This window comes from Neomonachus schauinslandi, chromosome 15 (genome assembly GCF_002201575.2).
Source record: "Neomonachus schauinslandi chromosome 15, ASM220157v2, whole genome shotgun sequence".
NCBI classification, from domain to species: Eukaryota; Metazoa; Chordata; class Mammalia; order Carnivora; family Phocidae; genus Neomonachus; species Neomonachus schauinslandi.
The window spans coordinates 43,329,690-43,354,314 of record NC_058417.1 but is presented as its reverse complement, the minus strand read 5'-3'; the positions used below and the strand labels follow the sequence as shown (position 1 = coordinate 43,354,314).

At 38.5% G+C, this 24,625-nt stretch overlaps 1 protein-coding gene and 1 pseudogene across 6 annotated transcripts in view; one reads left to right on the top strand and one right to left on the bottom strand.

Annotated features, from left to right (window-relative positions):
* The first annotated feature begins 215 nt into the window (after window positions 1-215).
* The window catches only part of KANSL1 (KAT8 regulatory NSL complex subunit 1), a 133,777-nt gene continuing 109,367 nt past the window's right edge, over window positions 216-24,625 (top strand). For all 6 annotated transcript variants that reach the window (XM_021678388.2, XM_021678389.2, XM_021678387.2 and 3 more), the window contains exon 1: window positions 216-1,588. In XM_021678388.2, coding sequence (XP_021534063.1) covers window positions 300-1,588 — 1,289 coding nt within the window. In that variant the 5' untranslated portion in view covers window positions 216-299. The remainder of the gene's footprint in view (window positions 1,589-24,625) is intronic.
* LOC123326835 lies at window positions 7,031-7,127 on the bottom strand (annotated as a pseudogene).

Sequence of the window (24,625 nt, the reverse complement as noted above, 5' to 3'; positions counted from 1 at the left end):
GTGAAAAAAAAGAAGGGGGGATTTTTTTTTTTTTGCAAAGATTTACCCCCCCCCCCCCCTTTTTTGAGTATCCAGGTTTCCAGAATAGTCTTAAGTGTTTTTCTTTCTGGAGGCAGAGTTTGGATTATAGCCTCAAGCAGTGTTTGTATTAAAAGCATGTGAGTTGTTTTCTAATGTGCATATATTTCTAACTTCCTTTTCTTTTTTCTCTTTTAGTCTGTTCTCTGGGGAGGCAGTAAGGGGCTGTGGAGCTGGCCTCGGCACCGGGAGAGGCTGGACTTCCTGTCTCTCTGTGCTGAATGGCTGCGATGGCGCCCGCTCTCACTGACGCAGCAGCTGAAGCACACCATATCCGGTTCAAACTGGCTCCCCCATCCTCCACTTTGTCCCCTGGCAGTGCCGAAAATAACGGCAACGCCAACATCCTTATTGCTGCCAACGGAACCAAAAGAAAAGCCATTGCTGCAGAGGATCCCAGTCTAGACTTCCGAAATAATCCTACCAAGGAAGAGTTGGGAAAGCTGCAACCACTGGTAGCATCTTATCTCTGCTCCGATGTAACATCTGTGCCCTCAAAGGAGTCGTTGAAATTGCAAGGTGTCTTCAGCAAGCAGACGGTCCTTAAATCTCATCCTCTCTTATCTCAGTCCTATGAACTCCGAGCTGAGCTGTTGGGGAGACAGCCAGTTTTGGAGTTTTCCTTAGAAAATCTTAGAACCATGAATACGAGTGGTCAGACAGCTCTGCCACAAGCACCTGTAAATGGGTTGGCTAAGAAATTGACTAAAAGTTCCACACATTCTGATCATGACAATTCCAGTCCCCTCAATGCAGGAAAACGAGCTCTCACTTCATCTTCTCTTCAGGGGGGTGAAGTGGTGGCATCTGAATCTGGGGACTTGAAGGGGGGTATGACCAATTGCACTCTTCCACATAGAAGCCTTGATGTAGAACACACAACTATATTTAGCAATAATAGCACTGCAAACAAATCTTCTGTAAATTCCATGGAACAGCCGGCACTTCAAGGAAGCAGTAGATTATCACCTGGCACAGACTCCAGTTCTAACTTGGGGGGTGTCAAGTTAGAGGATAAAAAGCCCCCCCTGTCTTCCATTCTTTTCAGTGCTTTAGATTCTGACACAAGGATAACAGCTTTACTACGGAGGCAGGCCGATATTGAGAGCCGTGCCCGCAGGTTACAGAAGCGCTTACAGGTTGTGCAAGCCAAGCAGGTGGAGAGGCATATACAGCATCAACTGGGTGGATTTTTAGAGAAAACTTTGAGCAAACTGCCAAACTTGGAATCCTTGAGGCCCCGGAGCCAGTTGATGCTGACTCGAAAGGCTGAAGCTGCATTGAGAAAAGCTGCCAGTGAGACCACCACTTCAGAGGGACTTAGCAATTTCCTGAAAAGCAATTCGATTTCAGAAGAATTGGAGAGATTTACAGCCAGTGGTATAGCCAACTTGAGGTGCAGTGAACGAGCATTTGATTCAGACGTCACCGACAGTAGCTCAGGAGGAGAGTCTGATATCGAAGAGGAGGAACTGACCAGAGCTGATCCTGAGCAACGCCATGTACCCCTGTGAGTAAAACCCATGCATAATATCACTCTTGAGAAATGTTAGGGCAAGGGAGAAAGAATTAGTGAATTCCCATCATGGGGAGAATGGGATTCTTTGTATATAGGTGCCTATGTTCCATTTGTCTTTTTTCTAATCTTAGGTACGTGGTTGCATGTACTTGCTAGTGAAGAAATGAAAGATATTTCTGGCATAGTGTTGTGTTGCTGTAGATGTTATTTATTAAGAAAAAAACCCAGAAGACATCCTATTTGTAAAACTATATACTTCTTTCAGAATGAAGTTAGATTTCTTTTGAAACTGTATGTAGGATATTTTTTGTAAGTCTCTGGCTTGACTTCAGATTCTCTTATTTCTAGTTAAGTGGGGACAGAAGTTTAGTTGACTTTGTTAATGTCGCTGGAATTTATAGTTGCTTTTATTATTTTTATTTTTTTTTAATGTAAACTCCACCCCCACCACGGGGCTTGAACTCACTATCCAGGGTTCAGGAATTGCATGTGCTACTGACTGAGCCAGCCGGGTGCCTCTGTAGTTGCTTTTAGTTAAACTTTCAGCAGAGTGTGTACCCAGTTTTCACTTTTTTTTTTTTTTAAGATTTTATTTATTTATTTATTTGAGAGAGAGAATGAGAGACAGCACGAGAAGGAAGTGGTCAGAGGGAGAAGCAGACCCCCCGCTGAGCAGGGAGCCCGATGTGGGACTCGATCCCGGGACTCCAGGATCATGACCTGAGCCGAAGGCAATCAATCGCTTAACCAGCTGAGCCACCTAGGCGCCCCCGGGTTTTCACTTTTAACAGCTGAGATTTCCTTACATTTTAAGGACTAAGAATCAGAAAATGCTTCAGAGTATTTTATAGGTTGCCTCTAAGTACAATCCACTTTCACAACTTGATTTACTTCCTAAATTAAGAGCCCGTCTTTATCAGATTTGAATTTTATTTTTTTCTCAGCTAAGTTTAATTTATTGACATACTTGGGATAAATTTTTTCTGGTTTTTCCAAATCTGTTGTTTGGAGGAAAATTCTATACACAAGCTTTGGGTGGCACCCCAGATTGGCATGGTGAATCCAGAGGTGCTTTACTCATGTCCTTCCCTCCTCCAGTGGCTCCTTACAGATGAACAAGGAAGTATAGTATATCTCCTTAAAAATAAACCAGTCTACATTTATCTACATATAAGTGTTAGACTTATGAGAGAGGGAAGCACGAGATGTTGGAAAAGAAGGTCAGGAGAGTTGACTAGTAGATCCTCTTTCATTTCCCTTTTTGGGCCAGCGATGTTACAAAGGTTAGATTGCTAAAGTAGTGTGAAATAGGTGGTTATGTTGGAATATTTAGTTTTTCCTTGCCTGTAGTAAAAAGGTGACTAAGGTTTTCACTGAAGACTTTTTTGAGACAGCCATTTTTTTTTTTTTTTTTTTTTTTTTAAGATTTTATCTATTTGACACGGAGAGATAGAGAGCACAAGCAGGGGGAGCAGCAGGCAGAGGGAGAGGGAGAAGCAGGCTCCCCACTGACCAAGGAGCCCGACACGGGGCTCGATCCCAGGACCCTGGGATCGTGACCTGAGCCGAAGGCAGCCGCTTAACCAACTGAGCCACACCCAGGCGCCCCCAGCCATGCCTTTTTTAAGCATAAGTAAATCTCCTTTTTTCTCAATTTTAGCTTATGTTTCTATTTCAAGGGAAAAAGTCTGGATAATTTTGCTCAATTTCTTCCTTGTAGACCTAGTTCATTTTTGTTGTTGTTAGCTTACTGTACTCGAGAGTCCACTTCTATATTCACATCTAAAGCAGATATTATTTCAGAGGCTTGCTACTGCTGTAATGTAGTTATGTTTCTTTAAATGGATTAGTGACTTAACCCAGCTTGCAAATATTTGTGGCATTTTCCTGCTGACTTTACTGCATAAGCCACTGCTTTAAAAAAATCCTGGTTAATGTTAAATATTTTGTGTTTTAAGAGTAATTTCATGAAACATACTGTAGTTGATCCGTTTTAAATTTCATGTACTTCTTTTGTGTATTTGAGAAAAATTAGAATCTATAAGTTTACTGTTTTCAGGATACTTTGTTTTGAAAACATTTCTAAGTTTTGGTAATGTGGGCAATTGTTCCAATTCAGTGAAATCAAAATACCTAAATGAGAACTTTTCTTGTTTCGTGGAATAATCTAGTGATTTGAAAAGACTGCTTAGGCTTAGTCCCTTCACTCACTACTTAGTTCTGAGCATTCTTACCACGGAATGGTTTCTTGATTGGAAGGTTGTAAAGTGTAAGGACAGCTAAGGGATCACTTTAGGAAACTTTTTGGAATCATTTGAATCCTCTTGAAATTAAATCAGCTAAACAATGCTTTAAGAAGTTGAATCTCCAAGTATAGGATCATATTAAAGTAAGGAAATTGGGGCACTACAAGTACTGTGAAGTAAATATACTTTCTTCTCATTATGATATAATTAAATTTAAATTAAAACCACCAATAAAGCATAAGTACTTTAAAGTTTTTGTCGAGCAAGGTCACCAGACTGACTCCTAAGGCTGGTGTTTAGCCAGGTGTTTTTGACCTTCTGAGTATTTTATTAAAGGTTTTCAGCAATTGGCCAGACAGTGAGAATGGAGGCATTACTTTGATTAAAAAAGAAGAAAAGAGGCAGGGGAAGTGGTTGTTTGGACGCTGAGAAGCCTTTTCTTTGTGATTTAATAGTTCTTCCCAAATCTCCTAACCACATTTATAATTCTTGAGCCCTAGAATAAGAAGTTAGTTCACTGTTCAGGAGCTTGACCCAGCTGGTGAATTTCAACTTTTTTCCCTAAGGTAGCTTAATATTTCACTCCTTTGCTGAAGTACTCCTGCCAGAGATAAAATTGGCTAGATTTAGTCTAGGCAGCCATGATGAAGATATTTAGCAGAGGAAGCTGTTGAAATGAATTGTTTTTAAATGATGGTGCTTAAATTACAAGTGGATGGTTTTGTGAAAATAACAAGCCTTCACCAAGAATTTATTTGTGTTTTTTCTTCTTTCCTACCTCCAAGAGGAAAAACAGTGATCCATTGTAAGTCATAGGCACATGCTAGCAGTAGTGGAATGATTGACTTTTATATGTTATTGAATTTTTGGCAAATTGTATATTTATCATCATATTATACTTAGTTTACAGTTAGTAAATTCTGTATTTCCAGATGAGTTCTCTTAGAGAAGTTCTTTCCTTTTTCTTGATTAATTTTTTTGGGTAACTGATTTTATTTAGCTTAAAACTGTTGTTACACCTTTTTATTTTAAACTCTTTTTGGAAAATCATCCTAAAATGTTTCATGTATCTTCCTGTCTTGGTACATTAATTACTTTTGAAATTCTGCACTATACTGGGTTTGACCTGTATCATTGTTTAGTAATATTGTTAGTAATAATGGAAGGAGCAGGAATTTAAACATTATCTTCTTGATGTAGGGACGAACTGGCAAATTAAGCAATCACCTTAATTTTTAATTCTTAACTGTAGAAATAGAAATAAGAGCATTTAGTTATCTCTTGTGTACACAGTATAATTGTTGAGTATGTGCGTGTGTGTGTGCGCGCGCACATTCTCTCCTTTCCACTTTAGTTTTCCTTTATACTACTCCCTCTCTTTTCCCTTTAAGAGTTTTCTTCTGCCATTTTGTTACGAATTCCTGGGCCGATAATCTCATTTTTGCTAAATTTGGTTTTCATTTTCTTTGCCTTTGTACTTATAAACTTCTATAGTAAGTACTTGCTGTTAAGAAAATAATTTTTTTTTTTTTTTTTCAGATATTCTCTTAAATGTGTTCTTAGATAGTAGTGTTTTGGGTACCTGGACATTAGTTATATAACCTTCTCTTTTCTAAAAAAAATATATTTTTTCTTAACTGTTATTTATTTATTTTTTTTTAAAGATTTTTTATTTATTTATCTGAGAGAGAGAATGGAGACAGAGCATGAGAGGGGAAGGGTCAGAGGGAGAAGCAGACCCCCTGCTGAGCAGGGAGCCCGATGTGGGACTCTATCCCGGGACTCCAGAATCATGACCTGAGCCGAAGGCAGTTGCTTAACCAACTGAGCCACCCGTGCCCTGTTTTTCCTTAACTGTATAATATTATAGGCTTATCTTGGTGGTCATTATAAAAAGAATAGTTCATAGGGGCACCTGGGTGGCTCAGTTGGTTAAGCATCTGCCTTCGGCTCAGGTCATGATTCCAGGGTCCTGGTGATCCAGTCCTGCAATGGGTTCCTTGCTCAGAGGGGAGTCTGCTTCTCCATCTCCCTCTGCCCCTCCCCCTGCTTGTGCTCTCTCTGTCTCTCTCTCTCTCTCAAATAAATAAATAAAATCTTTAAAAAAAAAAAAAAAGAATCCCATAAAATGTTTCATTAGGACTACTGAAATATATGTTGTTTTATATATATATTACGTATATCTTTATATTACACAGTGCTTTCTTTATAAGGACCTCAGGGAGAAAGATACACAACCAAGACTGATTTTTTTTCTTAAGTTTTTAAGTCTGTGTCTATTACCTGGATGCTATAATTTGTGTTGTTCACTAGGTTTCTATTGTCCTGTTGGCTTTTGGAAGTTTAGAGCCAAGCTTGTAGGTCTTGTACCTTTTTTTAAGCCTCATTCTTGGCTTCATTTTGTTCTCCTTGTTCTTGTTTTATTTTCATGCTTTTATTTCTGGCCTAATTTATGCTAACCTATGTTTTATTTGATAGCCTCCTGAAGTCTGTTTCAGATCAAGGTTGGGTAAAAATAAACTAGATGTTCGGTTTAATGACATTAAAGAAATTATTTGAATTTTGGATTATCTTGATTGCAGTGACTTTTCTTCTGGGGGAATTTCATCCTCTTGGAATTGTTAATAAAGATTTCAGTGTATACCGAATTACTTGTGTGTTTGTAGGTTTTGTTTTTTAGGTATCAGGGAATGCTTTGTGTTGTAGCTTCCTGTTTGAATTTATTAAGTATACACAAATGATGTTGCCAGAGGTGGTAGTCAACTTGATTTGTCCTTATTCTGCTATTCGTTATCCTTTCATAGAATGATGGAGTGAGAGTAGTATTAGCCAGGAGAACTAAGTCATATCTAATCTGTCTCTGCTATAGACTAGCTATAGGGCTAGTTTTTATAATCGAAATGAAGGAATTGACTAGATAACTTCTGAGGCCAAAACTACTTTAAATTGTGACTATACTATCTTTAAATAACATGGATTGATGGAGCTGTTCTCAGCACTGTTTTTTGTTGTTTTTGTTGTAGTTTTTTTGTTTTTGTTTTTTGCATTTGGGGAAACTGTGAAGCAAAAGTCCCTATAAGTCACTGGTGTAACTTGAAACAAAACAGCCTTCTTGACTTGTGACTTACAGCTTTGATTCTTTTAATGCCTCTGTGTGTGTGTGTGTGTTTTGTTTTGTTTTTGTTTTTTTAATGTGGAATGCTTCACGAATTTGCGTGTCTTCCTTGTGCAGGGGCCATGCTAATCTTCTCCGTATCGTTCCAATTTGTGCTGCCGAAGCAAGCACTGTTTGTTTTTTTCAATAGTCCACTAAAGTGACTATACTGTGTGGGATACATACTTGAGAATAATTCCATTGTGTTCTTATAGAACTTACTTCAGAGGTGAATAAACTCATTTGTGGAACACTTTTGATTTAATGCCCCTTGTTTTTCTCCTAACCTGCATATGACATCCAGTGGCAGAAATAGGAGCTTCTGTATTTTTCCCCTTTCCCTCTCCCCCCTTCCTTTTTTCTAAGATATGTAGATAGAATTTATTCTTGGTGTTTCTTGAGTGATTCTGAAGGAAGGAAGTTAGGCAACAAGGAATTCGGGGGTTACCCATTGGCTGCAGATCTAGTTGCTACAGATGTTTTTTTTCTGTGGCCTTGTGACTGGTGTTTTCATTCTCTAAAATTGAGTGAAAGGACTCTTATGGTAGTACTGAAATGGCCATAGAATAAGTATTTACTAAATGAGCAAATGTAAAAGAGGCAAGAGATGAGGTAGGTGAATAAACGGATTATCTTCAAGTATACTTTAGATAAATGGTAAGACAAAGATGAATATTTAGAGCAGTGCCTAGCACACAGTAATATAAGGCAAATATTAGATGACATAAATGAAACAGGAAGAGATCACAGCTGGTTGATGCAACTGGAAAGAAAGGACATTAGAATGAGCCTTGAAGGGTGGCTAGGATTTTGGTACGAAGTTTTCTTTTGGTTGTGGCCTACTGAGGTCAGTATAGGTAGAAGGCACAGTGTACAGTGAGGACAGAGGCTAAAAGGCATGGGGCTTTGTTGGCTAGACTGGGGTGTTTTTTTGAGACCTAGCAACATAGGTAAGAGTGATAAATGTAGTATAAAGAGGAAAGCGAAAAGCTGAGATGATGCAGAAGTAGAGTTAGTGGGACTTTATTTTTATTTATTTATTTATTTATTTAAGATTTTTATTTATCAGAGACAGAGCGAGCGCACAAGCAGGGGGAGCAGCAGGCAGAGGGAGAAGCAGGCTCCCCGCTGAGCAGAGGAGTCCAATGCGGGACTTGATCCCAGGACCCCAGTGCGGGACTTGATCCCAGGACCCTGGGATCGTGACCTGAGCCGAAGGCAGATGCTTAACCGACTAAGCCACCCAGGCGTCCCAGAGTTAGTGGGACTTGATTAACAGTGGATGTGAGGGGTCAGTGAAGGAGGGAGTATGATAGATGGAGTTTCAAGCCGTGGGTGATTGTAAGAATACATTTTGCAAAATAACCCTAATAGCACGTGAAGGTCCAGGTTCTTTACTGGTGTCTTAAAAATGAAATTTCTGTATTCCTTTGCACATTCCAGCAAGTGTTAAAAAATCAGGAAATGGGCTTCCAAGTAATCCTGTATAAACAAAGTGAGGAGTAGATCTGTACCTCAAAGCCTTATATTGGAGACTTTGAAATGGATGAATTCATTTAGCAGGTGTATTGACTGCCTACTGAGGTGTGCTAAGTGGTAGGGGTATATAGTGGTGAGTAAGATACAATCCCTGCCCCGTCCTTGTGGACAATATAGGTTAGAAAGAGAGACTAATTATTTAAGCAAGTAATCATATAGTTAATGATGTATTTACAGTGGTTGTGGGTGCTACAGAAGTGAAGTTCAGAGAGCTTTGAAGGGTGCATATCAGGAACATCTAATTAAAATGGGTGGGGATATTATAGCAAGTATACTGAAGAAGTAACATGTAAGCTGAGACCTGAATGATGAAAAATGATTGGTGGTGAAGAAGGAAGAGTGTGCTACAGACTGAAGAAACAGCATATGCTAAGGCCTTGGGAATGGGAGGTGCTTGACACTTTCAAAAACAGGGCACAGTGTAAGGAGAGTGATGAGAAATGAGCCAGAGAGGTAGTTAGGGGCCAAGTCATATTGGTGTTTTTGTTGGTTATCTCACATTTAAAATGTTAATTGTGGAGCCAATGATGTTTAAACATCTTTGGATTTTTTTTTTAAACCTCTTGTAATTGTGTGAAGAGCAAAGTGGATGTAGATTTTGGGAGACCAGTTAGGCTATTGTTGTAAACCAGCTAAGAGAGAATGGTGGACTCAGACTTCGGCAGGAAAGAGTGAGAGAATTGAATATTGGAGATAGAGTGACTAGAATTTGTGATTGATTGGATGTGATGAGTGGATGTTGAGAGAGAAGGAAGAGGTATTATGAGTGATTCCTAGGTTTTTGGCAGGAATAACTAGATTGAATGGCTATGCTGAGATGAAGGAACAGTTGGAAGGAGGTTATTGAATGTGGTGGGCACTTGCCAATTTTCATTTAAACATTTTTGGCTGTTGGGTATACCCAGAGGTTTCAGTGTCTTTTGCATAGCACCCTGTTAGATTCCATGTGCATGATAAATTATTTTAATAGAAAAGGGAAAGCATGGGACCACATTTTATTTCAAATGAATAGTAATCTTTTTTTTTTTTTTTTTAAGTAGACTCCACGCCGAGCAAGGGGCCCAACGTGGGTCTTAAACTCATGACTCTTGAGATCAAGACCTGAGCTGAAATCGAGTCCGTTGCTTAACCGACTGAGTCACCCAGGCACCCCTCAGATGAATAGTAATCTAATTAGTTTCTCTACTCTTTCCCTAAACAAAGATCAAAACAGACTAATTTGCAGGCTAGGCAGAAATTTATACCTCAGGTCATGTCCTTTAATATCTATCAGTTCATTCTTTTTTTTCCTATTTCCCATTGTATACCTGGGGAAATTATGCTCTTACATTCAATGTAAAGAGAGCATTGAGTCTCTAAAATTTTAACTTAATGGGTGCAGTATATAATATATATAAAGTAAATTTTACTATTTTGGATTCCCCGTAATGCTTTGTGGCCACTTCAGCCTGTTTGATTTTATATTTGTTTAGTTACAAAGAAGGGTTTTGCATGGAAGTGATGAACAAAGTTGTTTTGAAATCAATTTCAATCTGATAAAAGTGTCTGGAGAGTCTTTTCCTCAAGTAGAATATCCTGAAAAGTTTTTGGTCAAGTACAAATGTTGCAGGTTGCCCTGGTAACCTATTTAGTAGCATTGTAGCAACTGTATAGATTATACTCAGAACTCTCAGGTAAGAGGATTTGTGGAGAAAAGGTTGGCGGGTTGGTGAGGATTTGAGGAATGACAACCAGGAAGGAGGGGTTATATTCAATTTTAAATCATTTTCAGGTTGTTTTACTTTTGCCTAATAGAGGACATGAGCCAGGGGATTAAATGAGAAGCGTGTATGTGTAGTGACTGGTTTTTTTTGCTCACCCTTTAATCTTTTTTTCCCATTTGTTCTGGCACTTGATGCATCCTGGGAAAATAGAAACTGGGGGAGACAGAGCTTAGGACCACTGGGACTAAATTAGTATGAAACCTGGGAGATCACAGAACCCCGGGGAGAGGGGACTGACTGAAGTGATTTGTTGGAACTAGGGAACAACATTTTTAACCTACTTTGCCTAATCAGACAACAGAGTTGAAACATGTTAGGAAAAACATAATAGCTTACGTTGGTTGACTATTTCTGAGGTGTAGGCAGTGTTGTAAGTGCTTATACTTACTAACTTATTTAGTTCTCACAATACAATGAGGTGTAGGTGTTATCTTAGTTTTACAGATTGAGAATGAGAAATGAAAAGTTTAAGTAGCTTGCTTAATGTCTCACAGCTAACAAGAAATCAAGGTATTATTCTAGGCTGTTTACCCACAGCCTGGGCATAAACACTGAGCTGTATTAGTGGAAGCAGAAGCAAATTGCCCTTTAGACTTCGTTGATGAAAAGAAATCTACCAAACATAATGTAAAATAGGGCATTTAACTTTATATTCAAGAGACTTTATAGTAATATTAAGTAATTTGGTAATAAATTTTGAGGAAAGGTAAATAGTCTGTATCTTAACCAGATACACTCTTTGGCCTGCAATAACCTGTTATTCATTTCTTGTATGGAATAGAGGTTGGATGGGTTGGGAGGGTCATTTTGCTAGGGCAGACCTAGCATCTGGGAAGTGGCTGGAGTGACTTCTTTAAAAAAAGAGAAGGAAACAAGAGAATTAGTATGTATTGATTACAGTTTCTATATGTTAGGTGGTTTACATTTGGTATCTTTTTTTTTTTTAAGAATTTATTTATTTAAGATTTTATTTATTTGAGAGAGACAGCGACAGAGATAGCGAGAGAGAGCACAGGTGGGGAGGAGAGGGAGAAGCAGTCTGCCCGCGGAGCAGGACACAGGGCTCTATCCCAGGACCCTGGGGTTATGACCTGAGTGGAAGGCAAACGCTTAACTGACTGAGCCACCCAGGTGCCCCCTACATTTGGTATCTTATTTAATCTTTAAAACATTCATATGATGAAGGTGATATCTCCATTTTACAGTTGAGGCCCAAGACTATAAACATGTTACATAATTTACTTTAGCGAAGATAAAAAGCTAGTTCTTTCTTGCTGCTCTTTCTATGAGTATTTTTCTACTGAACTGACTGGGAGGGAGCAGAAAGAAGATTCTGTTTCCAGAAATGGAGCAACTTGAAGGGACATTGCTCTTTAGATGCCTCTCTGACTGTACAGTACACTGGTGGGCATGGCACTGATCATGAGGGATGATGGGAAGGTGTTTCTCCTCTACTATAATAAATAATCCAGAGAAGTGACCTAGTTCATAATTTTTTAAAAACATTTTTGACATTCTAAAGGGATGATTTATATTTTAACTTATGTGGAAAAATCCTTATTTCTCCAGTTGCTGGAAAAAGAAGTCTTTTAAAATATGGAAGTATTTTATGTTCTTTTTCCTTTAGTCTTGCATTGTGCTTATGACTGATATATGAATTATAAGCTTGTCCTTAGTGTTTTTTGAAGTATTTTCCTCAAAAAATCTTTTTCTGGTGAGTCTGGTTATTATAGGAAGTTGAAAGGCATAAAATAGCAGTTAAAGAATATCCTGATTGGTTTTTCCACCCACTTATCTGGGTTTGTGTTGTTTTCATGTCTGAGTATGGAGTTTATGATTAACATTCAGTATCTTATTTTTATTGATTTGATAATCAGAAAACTTGAAGGGTGAACCGGAGGTTATTATTTTTCTTAGCATTTGTGGGATTAGGGAGCAATATGGTAAAAAAGAATTCTAGACTATTGTTGAGAATTGTTCATTTTAATTTTGTCTTTTAATCTTCCTAGGTTCCTCACTTACAAAGTCTAAATTATACCTTTTTGGAAAATGTCACTTGTTGTTTTGTAGTGATGAGACCCAGACTGGGATGGGAAAGAGTTTTATCACTGTTAGGCACTCTGTCCATCTTGTTGAGGTATGCTGAGCCGCTGAGCTGCTGAGCGATCCCTCATGGAGCTCATCCTGCCTGTATTTCCATAGGGGGTCTGCAGACTTGGTCCCGTCAGGGAGTTAGTGGCAGAGCTGCAGCAGCAGTCTGCTCACTTGTTTCTTTCATGAGGCAACCTGGTGCCAGTGTGTATACCTGCAGTAACTGTCATTTTATTTTTTTAATTGTGTTCCACTTACGGCAATGCAGAAATCTGAAAGGAAGGTATGGACCCTGAGAATGGGGGATAGTGAGAGAGTGAAGACAAAGGGCTTTACCGTATGGGTATCCTCTTTGCTGAATAAAGCCGTTGGAATGTTATACTTTGGAAATAAATATCCCTAATGAAAAACAGGCCTCTATATCTGCCCTCCCCCCAAGCAAAACAGGGGCGCCTGGGTGGCTCAGTTGGTTAAGCGTCTGCCTTTTTCTCAGGTCCTGGGATCGGGCCCCGAGTCATTGCTTCTCCCTTTCCCTCTGCTGCTCACCGTGCTTGTGCTGTCTTGCTCTCTCTGTCAAATAAATAAATAAAATATTTAAACAAAAACCCAAAAACCAAATAAGCAAAACAATAAACATTTTTTCATTTTTTAAAAGAAAACAATAAAAAGTTCTCTTTTATTCCTGTTTCTTTCCCAGAAATAATTGATTAAAGGCAATTACAGATTATAAAGTTCATTTATATAGAATTAGAGACCAGTTGCCCTTTGACACTGTCAAACATCAAACGTGGAGTTTTAGTTACTGCCTAGATGCATAAAGTTAACATAGATGACTCTTTCTTTGATTCATTCAATTGCCTTTCATAGAATTTTACTCTTGAGAATGAAAAGATCTGGGTTTTTTCTTAAAAATTTTTCTTCAGATCTTAAGAGTTTTCAGCTGAGTTGCTGCAACCACTGTTTCTCTAGATTTCCAACTGGGTGAAAATGTTTTTCTTTTTAAATTGGCACTTGTCCAGCAGATTTTTCCACCAAGTATTCTTTGGGCACACCCTTTGCATAGTGAATTTTGCAAGATCTTTATTCACAAGGCTGGAAGACAGGCCAATCTTCTCTTTGTAAGATGAAAACAAGAGTGAGGCTTGCTTAAGACTCATTTTGCTTCTTCCCAGCTGTATTTGAAATTGATCTCTTATGCAAATACATTCAAGCATTCACAGAAGAAATTTGACTTGGAAGTTTTAAGTGGAAAGGCTAATTTTGTATTTGCAGGAAGTTTGCTTGGTGCAGTGATTTTCCTCCCAATTGAGAATTCTCTTAGTTTGTTCTTTTTTTTTTTTTTTTTTTAAAGATTTTATTTATTTGAGAGAGTGAATGAGACAGAGAGAGAGAGCACGAGATGGGGGAGGGTCAGAGGGAGAAGCAGACTCCCTGCCGAGCAGGGAGCCCGATGCGGGACTCGATCCAGGGACTCCAGGATCATGACCTGAGCCGAAGGCAGTCGCTTAACCAACTGAGCCACCCAGGCGCCCTCTCTTAGTTTGTTCTTAATCATAACTTGATAGTAAGTAGATCTCAGGCTTGAGAGGTGTGAGGTGACTTTGATATTTTCAAGTGTACATTCAAGACATTGATATGTATATAGAGTTGACCCTTGAACAACATGGGGGTTAAGGATGTCGACCTCTCGTGTAGTGGAAAATCCACATATAGCTTTTGACTCTCCCAGCACTTAATTACTAATAGCCTACTGCTGACTAGAAGCCTAAGAACATAAACAGTCATTTAACACATAATTTGTATGTAGTATGTATTATATACATAAGCTGATACAGCAAGTAATGAATAATAGTAATTTAAATAATAATTGATAAGCTAATAAAGTAAGCTAGAGAAAAGATAATGTTATGGGAAACAATAAGAGAAAGTACTGTACTGTATTTATTGGAAAAAAAATCCATGTATAAGTGGACCTGTACTCTTCAAACCTGTGTTGTTCAAGGGTCAGCTGTACTTGGTTTTCCATTTTATTAGGTGCAGGAAGTTATTATTTCTGTTAATGTCCAAAGCAGTGTTAGATTATTTACACTTACATGCTTTATTCTAAATAGACAGTGTAATGGTATTATTAGATGAGACACATTTCCTTGATTTCATCCATAAACATTTAAGATTGACTGAAAAACTTGTGGAAGGGTGAGGTGCAGTATTGCTCTTAGGTGTTTCCCAGCAGGCCCGCCTTCCAAGAGCTAGGCCTTATATTCCCTTAACAGATAGTCCTTCAACAGGTATAGAAGTTACTGTAGTTGATAATCTGAATAGAAACTAGTATGTGTCATGATTAAGGATAGTCTAAAGTGTCCCTGTGGCAATTCCAGAAAAGGTGATCCAGAATTCCCTAAGCAAAGAATAATAGATATAAAAATTTTCAAGGTAATTCTTAATTATTTGGAGCCTAGCCTTTCAAGATCATCTGTCATCAAGATTGACTTTGCCCCTAAAGGACAAGGGAAATACTTCTCTGATAGTAAAATAAGGAATGATGAAAACACTTAAGAATTGAGAACTTGGTTCCTGTCTTCAAGGAGTAATTTACTGGACTTGATTTTTTTCTCCCACATTCAAGTAGAAAAGGAAGCATTAGAATGGCAGTGAACGCCTTAATTGTAATTAGATGCATGATACAGGCATTAAATGCTGAGATTTAGGAGGAAAGAGTGATTACTTTGGGCTAAGGTGATCAGAAACCCAGAGAAGAGTGGAACTTTAGTTTGATCCGAGATGACACTTAGGTTTCCAAGAGGAAATAGGATGTTTCAGATCCAAGGATGAGTGACCTCAGGTGAGGATGTTGTGTTGGGTAACAGGGAAGAGAGCCATCTGCGACTAGTGCAGAATCACTAACATGGAATGGCATGGTTGGAGTGCTGATAAAAGAATCTCTGATAGTGATGTGGGGTGAATGGTTTGGAAGCCAGGGTAAGACTTATAGGCAAGTAGCCTATCTGTGAGTAAAAGTCTTTTGAACCAGAGTGATGGGCATAGAATGGAAAGAAAGGTACAAATGCAAGACTGATGAAATATAGAGCATTCTAAAGATTTTATTTATTTATTTATTTGAGAGTGAGAGAGAGCATGAGAGGGGAGAGGGTAAGAGGGAGAAGCAGACTCCCCACTGAGTGGGGAGCCCGATGTGGGACTTGATCCTGGGACTCCAGGATCATGACCTGAGCTGAAGGCAGTCGCTTAACAAACTGAACTACCCAGGTGCCCGAAATATAGAACATTTTAAAACTTATTTTGGGAATAGGCACAAATTTGTCATTTACAGTTGAGAAACGTCAGGACAGAGAGGTCAAATGACTGTGCTAAAAATTATTAGGTTAAGAGTAAAGGTTGTACTAGAGTTCTTGACTCCAAATCTAACGTATTTCATTGATTACACACTTTTTTTTTTTTTAAGATTTTATTTATTTATTTGAGAGAGAGAGAATGAGAGACAGAGCAGGAGAGGGAGGAGGGTCAGAGGGAGAAGCAGACTCCCTGCTGAGCAGGGAGCCCGATGCTGGACGCGATTCCGGGACTCCAGGATCATGACCTGAGCCGAAGGCAGTCGCTTAACCAACTGAGCCACCCAGGCGCCCTCATTGATTACACACTTAAGTAAACTTTTGACATGACTGGATATTCATGTTAGAAAATTAGTAGAATATTGATGGAACTAGGAGAGGCAAGAAGGAATATATATTCGTGCGTGGGAAGGGAAAGAAATGGAAGGAAATTACTTGGAGTGTAAGACCTTTCGTTGGGAGAAATGTTTCTCTGAGAGGATTGACTGTATGTAGCCTTTATGTTTAGCTCTTAAAATTGGTTTTCTTTTTAACTGAGATATAATTGACATACAGTATTATGTTAGTTTCAGGCATACAACATGATTCACTATTTGTATATTTTGCAAAATGATCACAATAAGTCTGATTAACATCCATCACTAAATTGTTAAAGAATTTTTTTTTTTTACTTGTGATGAGAACTTTTTTTAAAAAGGATTTATTTATTTATTTACTTGAGAGAGAGCATGAGTGGGAGGGGAGAGGGAGAGAGAATCCCAAGTAGACTCTGCACTCGCCCAGGTAGACTCTGCACTCAGGGCCGAGCGTGATGTGGGGTTCCATCCCATGACTGTGAGGCCACAATCTGAACCGAAACCAAGAAGTTGGATGCCCAACCGACTGTGCCACCCAGGTGCCCCTGTGATGAGAACTTCTAAGTTTTAGTTTCCCAGCAACTTTCAGATATGCAGTACTGTGTTACTAGCTCTACTTGCCGTGCTATATATTGTATCCCCGTGATTTATATTTTTATAGCTGGAGGTTTTTACTTTTTGACTCCTTCACCCATTTTGTCCACCCCCAGCCTTCTGCCTCTGGCAACCACCAATCTGTTCTCTGTATCTGTTTTTGTGTATGGTTTGAGGCAATATTTTAACCCCCCCTGGCTGCCAGTGGATAACCAGTTATTCCTAAACAATATATTGACTAGAACATTCTTTTTATATGATTAGAAATAGCACGCTTTTATTGTAAACAAACTCCATATATATTTATGTTGATGTGTTGTCTCCTGTTTGATGCAGTGTCACTTCCTGCATGGATGTCAGACTGTTTGAATTACTAAAGCTATAATGAATTGTAATATAAGGAATACTATAACAATATAATGAATTAGTAATATAAAGTAATATAATGAACTACTAAAGCTTTAAATGGATAAAATATATACTACTTGCCATAGCTTGAAATATCTGATAGAGTAACTACACTCTCCTTTTCCTTAAAATTATATGTATATTTTTGTGAAGGTCTTGCTCATTATCTTCTTCCATATGAATTTTAGAATCAGTTTATCAGCTTCCTTTAAATCCTGTTGGGATTTGGATTGGGACTGTTTTGTGACTGTACATTAATTTGGAGATATGACATCTTGACAGCATTAGGTCTTCCAAAGTTGTGGTATTTTCCTCTATTGAGGTCCTTTATGTCTAGAGTAAAAAACTTTTTTTATTTAAGATTTTATTTATTTATTCATGAGAGACACAGAGGAGGCGGCAGAAGGAGAAGCAGGCTCCGCGGGACTTGATCCCAGGACCCTGGGATCATGACCTGAGCCAAAGGCAGGCGCTTAACCATCTGAGCCACCCAGGCGCCCTAGAGTAAAATTTATACTTTTCTTTCTGTAGGCCTTGCACATTTCCTATTATATTTATTTGTAGATACTTTGCAGATTTTAATGCTATTAAGAATGAGATAATTTCTTGTTGATATATGGGGAAACTCGATTTTATACGTTGATTTTTGTTTGTTTGTTTTTGGCTGCCTTACTGAATTTTCCTACTCTTAGCAATTCTTTGGCTTATTTTTATTTGATATTACTAGATGGATAAGTCACCTGAGTGACAGTGACATTCTGTTTTCTCCTTTTCTTTTTTTAAAGATTTATTTGAAAGATTTTGAAAGATTGAGAGAACGAGTGGGAGGAGGGGCAGAGGGAGAAGCAGACTCCCTGTGGAGCAGGGTGCCCGATGTGGGACTCAATCCCAGACCTGGGATCATGACCTGGGCCAAAGGCAGACGCCTGAGCCACCCAGGCACCCTGTTTTTTCCTTTTCAATTGTTAAGACTTTGTGTTTCTTTTTCTTGTCTGATTGCACAGACTAGAACCTTCTAGTACATGGTAGAATAGTATCAGAGTTAGGGGACTTTCTTATCAGGGTCCTGACTTTAATTAGAGAAGTTATGTTTTGCCATTGAGTGTGATTTGTGCTATCAGTTTATGATAATTGTCTTTTGTTAGGGCAGTCACGGTTCTTTTAATTTCTAATTCAATAAGGAATTTTGTTACAACTGTGAATATATTATCGATGTTTTTTCAGTATCTTTGGAGATAGTAAGAGATATATTTTTTTCTTTAGAGTCTTTAAATGATTTCCTGATGTTGATTGGCCCATGATTTTATTCAACAAATATTTGAGTGCTTATTATTTGTCAGGAGCTCTCCAGTGCAGTTAACAAAATAGGAAAAAAACCCAGGGGGGAAAAAAAAAAACCTGTTCTCTCTCTGGAGTTTGCATTCCAGTGGGGAGTGCTTAGGCTAAACATTATCAGATACTGTCTGGATGATTTGGATTATTATTTTAATACATGTCAAATGGGATTTAGGTGTTTTTGTGGAGGAAGGACTGCTTTTCCTCCCCCATATTCATAACTTGGAATGACCTATAACACAGTTTTAGGCTGGCTGTGGTTGTGGCAGGCTTATAGACTGACTTGTTAAATTTTCCCATCTTTTTCTCCACTTGGAAATAATTGGCAAGGATTCATCTGTTTGCTAACATTTTGCTAAAACTTGTTAAAATGTCTGAACAGCATAGTTGCCATTTTACTATTATGAATGGGTCTTTGCTGATATTGTAAATTGTTTCTGTGGTTATTGGTTTAAGGTTTTTAACCTCTTCATGACCCAATTTTGGCAACACTTTTTAAGAAAATCACTCATTTTGCCTAAATTTTTAAATTTATTACCATGAAATTCTGCCTGGTAATCTCTTCGAATCTTCCCGGTAGATCTGTGGTTTGTTTGTATTGCTTTACTCTGTTGTTAATTTGCTCTTTCAAAGACTTCTGTTTTATTGGATACAAAGTTTTCTGCTTTATAAATTTGGTTCTTACAAAAACTTGTGCTTATATTGATTGAATTTATCTTTTGTTAACAGTATTTCATTGGCTTTGTTTTTGTCTTTATTCATTTCTTCTGCTTTGGATTTTTTTAAGCAGCTTTAGGTTTACATTTAGGTCATTTATTTTCAATCTGTCTTACTTTCTTAAATAAACATTTAAGTTATAATAGCATTTCCTCTGAGTTAGTTCTTTGGCCAAATTCTAAGAGTTTGGTCTGTCATGTCTTCATAGTTCATTTCTAAATAGAGCAATTTTGGTTTCTCCTCATCAGAATTATTTAATAAGATGTGTTAAGTTTTTCTGGTTTTTGTTTGTTTGTTTTTCTTTTTTGCTCCCCTTTGAAAAAGTGTTGGTTTCTAGGGTTTTTTGCATTGTGTTCAAAGAATGTGGCCTGTATGCTTTCTGTCTGATTTTTGGAATTTGAGCTATGTCTTTGTGATCCATTACATGGTCAATTGTTAAACCATTTATGGGTATTTGAAAAGTATTTGTTATCCGTTTAGGTATAAAATTCTATCTGTAAGAAGTAGTCATGATTATTTTTACTAAATTCATAATACTTCATCAAATTTTTACCTCAATTACTCATGGCATGCAGTGTAGCACTAAAGTGGTTGAAACTTTAGATCCTGGTCCACCTGGATTTGAATCTAGTCTCTTGACTTGCTAGCTCTGTGATCTTTTGCACCTTAGTTTCTTCTGTAATATGGGACTTTTCAACCTTACCTTATGGGCGTTTGTTAGGATAGAGGAGATAATATATGCAAAATGCCTATATCCTGTTTTAGGGTCTGGCACATAAATAGTAGTAATGATATCCAGACTTTGTGTCTAGATTTTGAGTATTGGACATTGTTGTCAGTTTTTCGTAATTATGCATTGAGTACTTTTGCACGTTGTGTTCTTTCTTTTAAATTGGGTTCTGAGGTCAAAGGATATCATCATTTTTAGCCTATTTTTACCCCACGTTGCTTTCTGAAAGAGTTGTGTCACTTTATTCTGTTCTGATTGATAGGAGCGTGCCAGTTTTAACTTCAAGCTTCAGTGTTACTACTTTTATTTAGAAAAATGAATTTAATAGGTTCTCATTGACACTTTACCTGCATTTTGAAATAACATTTAGGAAGACAAACTTTTTCTGATGTTTACAAGCTTTTTTTCCTGACATTTGTGACATTTTCATTTGTCATTTGAGTAACAGCTGCCAGAAGATAGGAGTGCTGTCTTTAGATTGCCATTTATTTATTTATAAAAGATTTTATTTGTCAGAGAGAGAGAGATCACCCACACAAGCAGGGGGAGTGGCAGGCAGAGGCAGAAGAAGAAGCAGGCTCCCTGCTGAGCAGGGAGCCAGAAGCGGGACCTGGGATCATGACCTGAGCTGAAGGCTTAGCCGACTGAGCCACCTAGGTGTTCCTAGACTGCCTTTTTAAAATAGGTTTCTCTTATAGACTCTAGGGAATATATAGACTCTTTTTCCCTTCCTTCCATGTTTGGGTGGTTTTCTGGAAATGAGTTTGTTTGGGTAGAGTTTCCCAACATAGGCACTACTGACATTTTTGGTCAGATAGCTCTTTGTTGTGGGGAGCTGTCCTGTGCATTGTAGGATGTTTAACAGTATCTCTGGTTTCTACCCACTAAATATCAGCACCCTCCCTCCATCCCGCTAGTTGTGACTATGAAATGTGTCTCCAAACATTGCCACCTGCTCCTGACAAAAATACGTGTCCTGGGGTGGGGGGAAATCTTCAGTTGAGAACCATTGGATTCGTCTTTATCTCTCTTTGGAAGGGAAAGGGCACTTTTTATATTGGGTGCCTGGAATGTATATAGTTCTTTCCTTTTTGACAATATTCTCTAGTTACGTAGTAAGCTTTGTGTCTGTTTCATAGATGAAGAAACTAAAGCTGAGATTAAATCTTGAGAAGGCCACTTGTAAACTATATAATAGGAGTACTTCTAGCTCTGATTGTTTATTCCTTCCCCTCATCCGACCCTCACATTTGTCACCAGCCCTAAGAAAATATACTTTAACTGTGTTCTAGTAGTGTTTAGGGCTTTGCAATGAAGATGGACATTGATGAGTCAGACTGCACTTTTAAAGTAGAAATTCTTAAAGGGCCATCGTGAGGAGGAATATTCCCCTAAGGGACAAATCAGAATCAATTAAATATTTTCAGTTTCCCCCCATTTCCGATTACATATGATTCAGACACATGAATATATGCCAGTCAGCCTTCCTCAGTCGAGGTAGAAAAGGTTGTGAGCCACTGCTTTGTTCTTTCCAGTCTGTTTTCCCTTGCCTTTTCTACTCTTCTCTTCCTCATCACTGTTATCCCTCCCCCCAATTAGATACCGTTTTATCCTTTAGTCTCTACTTCAAAAGTTAAGAGTTAAGGGAAATGAGCTGATTTCAAAACACTGCATCCCATTTAGAAGGGATGTATGTAGAGGTAAGTGCAGTATTACCTGGCTGTGAGAACAGGTCATTGAAGCAGCAACTAGAAAGAGGGGAGTTCTCTCTCTGTCTCTCTGCTTCTCTATCTCTCTCTCTCTCTTTTTTAAAGATTTTATTTAGGGGTGCCTGGGTGGCTCAGTCGTTAAGCGCCTGCCTTCGGCTCAGGTCATGATCCCAGAGTCCTGGGATAGAGCCCCGCATTGGGCTCCCTGCTCCGCGGGAAGCCTGCTTCTCCCTCTCCACTCCCCCTGCTTGTGTTCCCTCTCTCTCTGTGTCTCTCTCTGTCAAATAAATAAATAAAATCTTTAAAAATATATATATAAAGATTTTATTTATTTGAGAGAGAGAGAGCATGGGGGGGGGAGGGAGAAGCAGACTCCCTACTGAGCAGGGAGCCCGAGGTAGGGCTCAATCCAGGACCAGGGTGTTCTCTTACATATGGAGGCATCTGAAGTTGTTCATGAAATAGGCTGTTTTACTGTTCAGCTTTTTTTTTTTTTTTTTTTTTTCTCTCTTCTCTGACTTAGGCAATTAACTACTGGGGCTGGGTTTTTTCCGCCATGTTGTAGTTCCTTTTGGATCAGATTTTCTTTTTTTTTCTTTTTTTTTTTTTTTTTACGATTTTATTTATTTATTTGAGAGAGAGAGAATGAGAGAGAGCACATGAGAGGGGGGAGGGTCAGAGGGAGAAGCAGACTCCCCACCGAGCAGGGAGCCCGACGCGGGACTCGATCCCGGGACTCCAGGATCATGACCTGAGCCGAAGGCAGTCGCTTAACCAACTGAGCCACCCAGGCGCCCCAGGATCAGATTTTCTTAACTTCTCTCTTCTTCCCACTGATATTTCCTTTTTTGTTTATTCTTGTCTCACCAGATTAAAAGGAGTGAGTGGGTTGCAGGCTTTCAGAGTTGGTAACATGCTACTGAATAAATGACCCTGGTCTCTTGATGGTCACGAGGTCTTCTGATGCCTGTACCTCCAGATAGCCCTTTCACACAGTTATCAGCTCCTCCTCCTCCTCTATACTGGCAGCTCTGTTCCTGTTCTATGAGGCTTCTGTACATGAAAGCATTTTGTAAGCAGCCAGTGGAGTTCATATCCTGTGCTGCTTTGTGTTTGTTTCCAGCCCACATTTTGGGAATGTGTATTTGTGGCTTTATTTATTTACTAGTTTATCCCAGAACATTTATTTCCAGAGGCTCTTGATAAAAAAGAAAGTTACGAATAAGAGGACATTATTTTTTATAGAGTAAAATGATGTAGCATGCTAAAGCTCCCCCTGTGCCCATTGTTGTAAAAAAAAAAAAAAAAGAAGGGAAATTTCAGAGAGAAATTTTCCAGCTCTTGATTCTTTTACATTTACTCGTGTTTTCTTTGCATTTCAAGCTCAATCTCTTCAGCTAAAATGGGTTGAAGAGTTGTGTACTTGCATGTGTGTCTCTGTGTTTGCACTCTCACTAAATTTACTTTACTCACTTGATGAGGGCTTTTCATATATAAGGCTTGGGATGGACTATCACTGCAGTATGACTAAGTCAAGCCGGAGAGACTTTGTAGCTAGAAGTCTGGCTTTCTTCCCCAAAGCCTTTTTGATTTAAAAACTGTTGCTTTAAGTTGTGTATTCTTTATCAGGTGAGCTCATGATCTGCTGCTTCAGCAAATATCTCTATACAGTCAAGAGTCAAGACAGAAGAGTAGGTAGTGCCTTAGTTATTCTAAGTATCCCGACATTTGAATTTATTTGCCACTATGGACTTTAGCATCGTTGCATTTATTTATTATTCTTCAAATATTTAGCATTTTGGTTTTTTGCTCTCTCATCCTGTTAATCATTTTTTATTATTTTATTTTATTTTATTTTTTTAAAGATTTTATTTATTTATTTGAGAGAGTGAGAATGAGAGAGAGCACATGAGAGGGGGGAGGGTCAGAGGGAGAAGCAGACTCCCCACCGAGCAGGGAGCCCGATGCGGGACTCGATCCCGGGACTCCAGGATCATGACCTGAGCCGAAGGCAGTTGCTTAACCAACTGAGCCACCCAGGCACCCCCGTTAATCATTTTTTAAAGGGGGCTACTCGGGTGAGGATATTAAAACCAGTAACCTCTGATACTCTGGATTGGTAATGATGAACTGACTCATTACTTGATGTTTGCTTGTTGGACTTAAAAAAAAAAAAAAAACAAACCCAAAAACCCACCACCCGTGTCTTGTCTGACATCTGTTCTTTTCAAATCCTTGTTGGCACGATCTAAATAAATCTCTGAAATTGTCCATCTTCTTTCTCCTTTTGTGTGTGTTGTCAATATTAGTTTCACCTAGGGCGCCTGGGTGGCTCAGTTGGTTAAGCGACTGCCTTCGGCTCAGGTCATGATCCTGGAGTCCCGGGATCAAGTCCCGCATCGGGCTCCCTGCTCAGCGGGGGGTCTGCTTCTCCCTCTGACCCTCTTCCCTCTCGTGCTCTCTGTCTCTCATTCTCTCTCTCAAATAAATAAATAAAATCTTTAAAAAAAAAATATTAGTTTCACCTAAATCTACTGTGTGTCATCCTGTAAAACAGTGGAGGCTAAATGGTACATGTATATTGCTTCAAATAAGCTTTTAGCAATAAAGCTGCAAAGGGCTTTATAGTTGTACTCTTGATTAGTCATCAAAAAGTATTTTGTCATTCTTTTGATATGTTTAGGTTTTACCTACTATATTATTAACAAGTGAACTTTTATATGAAATAAGTGTGTTTTAAATGAAAAATGGGATTTATGTTCTGAGGATAAGGTCTGAAATCTCAATGGCAGATTAGTATTTAAATAGAGTTAGAGATATTAATCTTTATTTAAAATGTTTCTGTGATATAAAGAATTATTTGTGCACTTTTAAATGAATCTGTTTTCCAGAGATGCTAATTGTTTCAGAATCCTTAGTTTTTAAATTTTATTTTCTTCCATATATAAGTGGCTTTGAGAAATCTGATCCAAAATCTGTTGCTTCCAAGTTGCATTTTTCTCAGTTTTTTGCTGTTTACTAGACTCATCTGGATAG